This window comes from Nematolebias whitei, chromosome 11 (genome assembly GCF_014905685.2).
Source record: "Nematolebias whitei isolate Nwh7 chromosome 11, NemWhi1, whole genome shotgun sequence".
Classification (NCBI taxonomy): Eukaryota; Metazoa; Chordata; class Actinopteri; order Cyprinodontiformes; family Rivulidae; genus Nematolebias; species Nematolebias whitei.
In genome coordinates this window covers 42,350,476-42,355,757 of record NC_056508.1, presented here as the reverse complement: position 1 = coordinate 42,355,757, position 5,282 = coordinate 42,350,476, and the positions used below count along the sequence as shown (strand labels likewise).

Below are 5,282 nucleotides of genomic sequence, written 5' to 3'. Positions count from 1 at the left end.
GGGACCACATGCAATTGCCCCCCACTTCTACCACCCATACATGTGTGCCACTTGAGAAACTCTGGCTGCACAGGATCTGGGGTGTGCTGGTAAAACGCTCTGTATGATCCATGTAAGACTGTTTGGTGGAGCTGTACCTGACCGTGCGCAGGTCAGTGGACACCACCAAACTGGGGTGAGTAGTGCAGACATTGAAGGTAAGCTCCATGGGGTTCAGAAGGATGAGAAGGCTATCCAGGAAGCGGACCATTTCTGAGCGGAAGTCTTGGGTTTTGAGCTCTGCCTGGAGACGCTTGGTGTTGAGTGGAGCCTTTGAGGGCATTGTGGTGGGAATACTTACCGTGACGATATCTTTAAGTTTCTGTTCAATCATAATAAATCTGGAAAAGACAACAAAAACAACCTAACATGCCGTTTTCTTGACAAGTTTGAACTAATCACTTGAAGTTGTAGTGCATATTTATGTAATGTACCATTTTTAATAGTAAAAAAAAAAAATGATTTTTTTTGTACCTGTGAATAAAGACACATGTGTCCGACTCACTGAGGGCCTGTGTAGCACTCTTCTGGGCCTCAATCAGCTGCTGCTGTTGCTCCTCCAGTGCACTCACTCCAAACTGCCAGCTTTTCCTACGCTGCCCTCTCTCCTCTTCCAACAGCATGCACAGCCGGTCCCTGTACCTGAACACAACACATGAACAGGAGGGTGAACTGGGACCTTATGCTAATCAATAGAAGATCATAGGACTTATACTGAAAATTTGGTAGCATTAAATTAGTAAAATATAAGCAATTAACAAATGCATAATTTATTATTTTATTGGTCATACATACATACATATATATATATATATATTTATATATATATATACACACTGTATAGATGCCATAATTTTTTATGGAATAGGTGAAATAGGCATTTTGTAACTGTCTTGCATATAAAGGTCATGGGAAAGTCAAAAAACTTTGGAGTGGTGTTTAGTTGTAACCACAAGTCCAACCTGTTCGAGAACACAATGTATTTACCGTAATTTGTTTCTGTCTGCATATCTGCAAAGCTGTGTAACAATACTTCACATTGCAAGGTTGTAACTTGTTCAATTTATACCCTCAGACATCCTGTCAGGCATGAAAACACCAGCAGATGTTCCTGTCTTACCTGTCCACCATTGTAGCCATACTGTCCATAAGTGAGACAGCCTTGCTGACCATTCTGTCTCCTGTGGCCTCAGAGGCTTCCTGGTCCTCTGTGGTCCTCCGCAGCAGGCTTTCTGTCAGCTGCAGTCTACTGGAAACCACCTGTAAACGTGCATGGTCAGAAATGGTGTGTTTAGCACAATTTGTAATAAATGGATTTTAATTTTTATATACAGAGCATTAGAAAATGCGTAACTATGTCTCGCAATTTCCACCTAAACTTTAGAAAAAGAGTTGAATGCAAATTTTAGGCAATGACTTTTGGGAAAATATACAACCTAAGATTTTTATTCCTGTCACAGAACTCCCTAGACTTAATCAGGTTATCACGCGTTTCTTATCTAACTGCATCTTTTACATGCCAGTCATGTATTTGTTATAAAACATAATTCAAGTGAAACCATCCGTCCTTTTTTTTCAAATTGTGTATTTGTCACATTTTCCTTGTTGTTACTCATAAAAGAAATACATCCCAGTTGTCCTTATTTATCATTCTGCATTCTAATTGTGATTTTTCTTTCTTCGGGTTGACAAGTCAGAGCAATTTATTCCTTTTGCACATTTTAACGTAAAGATATTGTGTAATATTCTACGACAAAGGGCATTAACCGTTTACTTTCACTTTCAATCTCTTTTGTTAAAGTGTTTGCTTTGTAATTGAACAAATTTGCTTCATAAAGTTACTTACAAAAAGCTGCTTTAGTTTTGTTTTAGAAGCTATTTGTTATAACTTGAATGATAAATAATGATATATGCAATGTACCTTGTTTCGGCTCTCCAGGGCTCGTCTCATCTCTTCTTCGGCCACACTGAACGTGAGAACATCGTGGTTCTGGTGATGGCCCTCCACAAAGCATGAAGTGCACAGAGATGTCATGTCATTGGAACAAAAGTACTCGAGGGGAAGTTGGTGGATGGAACAGCTCCTCGACCCCAGCTCGATCTGGGGATCCACCAAAGAGTGGCTCCTGAAGGATTCCTTCTCGTTGTGCCTCTGAAGATGCCTGGAGCACAGAGAGACTTCACACTTCACGCAGGTCTTCACTGCATGCAGTGGGTTGTCTATGCAGTGGTCGCAGAAAACCGTAGGTTTGTCTGAATCAGGTTCCGACTCAGCCACAATCTCTTCATATACCGGTATCTGTGATGTAGTGGCAAGGTAACCATCAACAATGTTAGAAAGTTTGAAGTTCTTCTGCAAATTATCCACACCCTGATACTCTTCGCGACACTCTGGGCATCGTGGAAGCATTTTTTTGCCAATGTCTGTAGATTCAGCAGTCTTGAAGATACAAGCTTGGCAGTAGTTGTGCCCACAAGGGAGAACCACCGGCTCACTGTAGAGCTGAAGGCAGATGGGACAGCTTAGCTCCTGGGCAAGTTGCTCCGCTGGTTTGGATAAAAACATGATGAAAGTTGAAGAGATTTCTTTGCTTCTTTTGTTTCTTGCTGTTGATATCTCTCTTGTCACTCTTCTTGACTAAACCTGCTATGCAACACACTTCTGCTCTTGAATTAGATCTTTACCTCCCATCTAGATTGATGCAGGAGTTACTGCGTTGACAGACCGGCAAGCAAAGCAGACGAGGAAGTTTGAAGCTTTTTAGAATAAAAGTAGGTGGTTCCAAACTTGTTTGCAGGGCAACATTCCATTCCAAGAGGCCCGTTTGTGTGTACTGCCAGGAAGTCACACCGGTATAAGGGCCGCTGTTGATGGTGATGATTTGTTTAAAAAAAAAAAACTGAGTGACAAGGGTCTTTTGTACTGGAAACCATCTGGAACATAAAAAACTATGGTACAAGTAAAAGTTAATCCATCCATCTATTATCTTCCGCTTGTTCTGAAGTCAGGTCACGGGGGCAGCATCTTGAGGAGGGAGGCCCAGACATCTCTTTCCACAAGCACCTCTTCCAGCTCTTCTGGGAAGATTCCAAGGTGTCACCAGACCAACCGAGAGACGTAGTCTCTCCAGCATGTCCTGGGACTTCCCCAGGGTCTCCTCCCAGTCAGACATGCCTGAAGCAACTCCATATGAAGGCGCCCAGAAAGCATCCTTACCTGATGCCTGAACCACCTCAACTGGCTCCTCATGATGTGGAGGAGCAGCAGATCTATTATGAGTCTCTCCTGGATAACTGAACTTCTCACCCTATCTCTAAAAGAGAGTCCAGCTACCCTGTGGATGAAACTCATTTCAACCACCTGGATCTGCAATCTCATTCTTTCTGTCACTACCAAGAGTTCATGACCATAAATTGGGGCAGGTAGGAACATAGATTGACGGGTAAACAGAGAGCTTCGCCTTACAGCGCAGCTCCCTCTTTACCACAACAGACTGGTACAGAGTTCGCAATACAGGAGAAGCTGCACCAATCCGTCTGTGAATCTCACGCTCCATTCTTTCCTCAATCATTAACAAAACCCCGAGATACTTGAACTCCTCCACTTAAGGCAGAACTTCCGTAAAAGTCAATCTAAAGGATACATTGGATTTTATCTTGGATTTTTTTTTTTTATATGGCTTAACAAAAAGTAAAAATATGTATTTTAAATCAGGTAACAATGCCATTTTTGCGTTCATTGTGAGCATAAAATGAGTTTGTTGTTGCCTTTCTGCACTTTCACAGTAAATGGGGGAAGGTGACATCGTACACACCAGTAAACTCTAACACTCTGCATTTTCCTGTTGTCTGTAAGCACTGCTAATGGTGGAGATGCTCCATACTTTAACCTCAGAAAGTGTTGTCAGAGTTTACCAAAGAAACTACACTATAAAGAGAAAAGTTTTGTCAAGGTGTCCAAACACTTGACTAAAGGTCAAAGGCATTGGGAAAAATCGAGTCACCTTTAAATTTAGAATTCTGTTTGTTTCCAAATTAACCAATAACTCCAGGTATTGTTTTCTTTTTGTTTTCTTTTTTTTTTTTTTTTTTACAAAAAACAACAAATAGAACCAAAGACATTATCTATATGCCAGAGACACACCAGAGTTATTTTTACATGATATGAAGAAAAACAAGTATGTAAATCAGTATTCAAACTGTAATGTAAAATCATGTAGATATTTTTCCATTGTATTACTCATGGATTCACTTCTAATGTGTCATTACTCACAGTACCATGCAGTTAGAGGAACACAATGGAGTTTGATCTAGCTAGCTATCATATCACAATTTTAATGGCCATCAGAAACTGGCTGATCCTGCAAGTCAAGATGTCAGACATGATTCCTCTTGGGAATTTTGAAGCTCTGTTAGAAAGATAGATTCATTTCTGTCACATGATTTACAGCAAATACAAAGTAGTAATGGTGGGATAAAAATGTCTGCTTTAAAGTTTAAATGAATATGTTTTTAAGGAAATTATTAGTTGATTTTATTCAAAATTTGTTGTGTGTTTAGTCTGGATTGTTTGAAAAAAAATCTTAGTTCTAAAAAAAGTCTATATTTATTTTTGCTTTTTTATTTTATTTTTCCTCAGTATTCTATGGATACTTTTTCCCCAAGTGCAAATATAATCATAGGGCTATTGTTTAATTTTTTGTTTTGTTATTTTTGTGTTAAATTTAGTTTTTCTTCTTTTCATCTCTGCCATTAGTCACTTCTTTCCAAGTATTTTCCACGGTTGGTCTCTGCTCCTCAGTCCTGCCATGCCCAGTTACACCTGTTCTCAGTTATCAGTTGGCCCAGGTGTCCCACTCTTCTCAGCAGTCCCAGACCATAAGTTCCTCAGCTTCACCTCACTCTCCAGTTGAGCATTGGTTATTTTCATGCCACTTCCAGTTCTCCTTTAACATCCTTGTGTCTCTTCATCCCTTATCATTAGTTTATGTATGTTCTTCTGCCACGTCAGCTTTTGATTTAACAAAAAAAAATTGTTTTGTTTTCTCAAGTTCCTTGTGTCAATCTGCATCTTTGGATTTAGCCTCCTTCAATGGTAACACTTTTTATGTCATGGCAATTGCTGTGCTACTGTAGTAACGAATGACAAAATAGCATAGTTTCTTTTACCTATGGAACAAATTGTGAAGTAGCTTGCTTTGAAAATACAGTAAAATGAATATAAATCAAGCTATGTGTAATCC

At 39.7% G+C, this 5,282-nt stretch overlaps 1 protein-coding gene across 1 annotated transcript in view; it reads right to left on the bottom strand.

Moving 5' to 3' along the window:
- Positions 1 to 2,635, bottom strand: part of LOC119417174 (E3 ubiquitin/ISG15 ligase TRIM25) — a 2,964-nt gene extending 329 nt beyond the window's left edge. The window contains exons 1-4 of the mRNA XM_037684385.1: positions 1,961 to 2,635; positions 1,160 to 1,299; positions 514 to 681; positions 1 to 380 (exon numbers count right to left, since the gene is read on the bottom strand). The exon at positions 1 to 380 is cut by the window's left edge and continues 329 nt beyond it. Of these exons, the coding sequence (XP_037540313.1) occupies positions 1 to 380; positions 514 to 681; positions 1,160 to 1,299; positions 1,961 to 2,605 (1,333 nt within the window). The 5' untranslated portion in view covers positions 2,606 to 2,635. The remainder of the gene's footprint in view (positions 381 to 513; positions 682 to 1,159; positions 1,300 to 1,960) is intronic.
- Between the last annotated feature and the right edge of the window lie 2,647 nt (positions 2,636 to 5,282).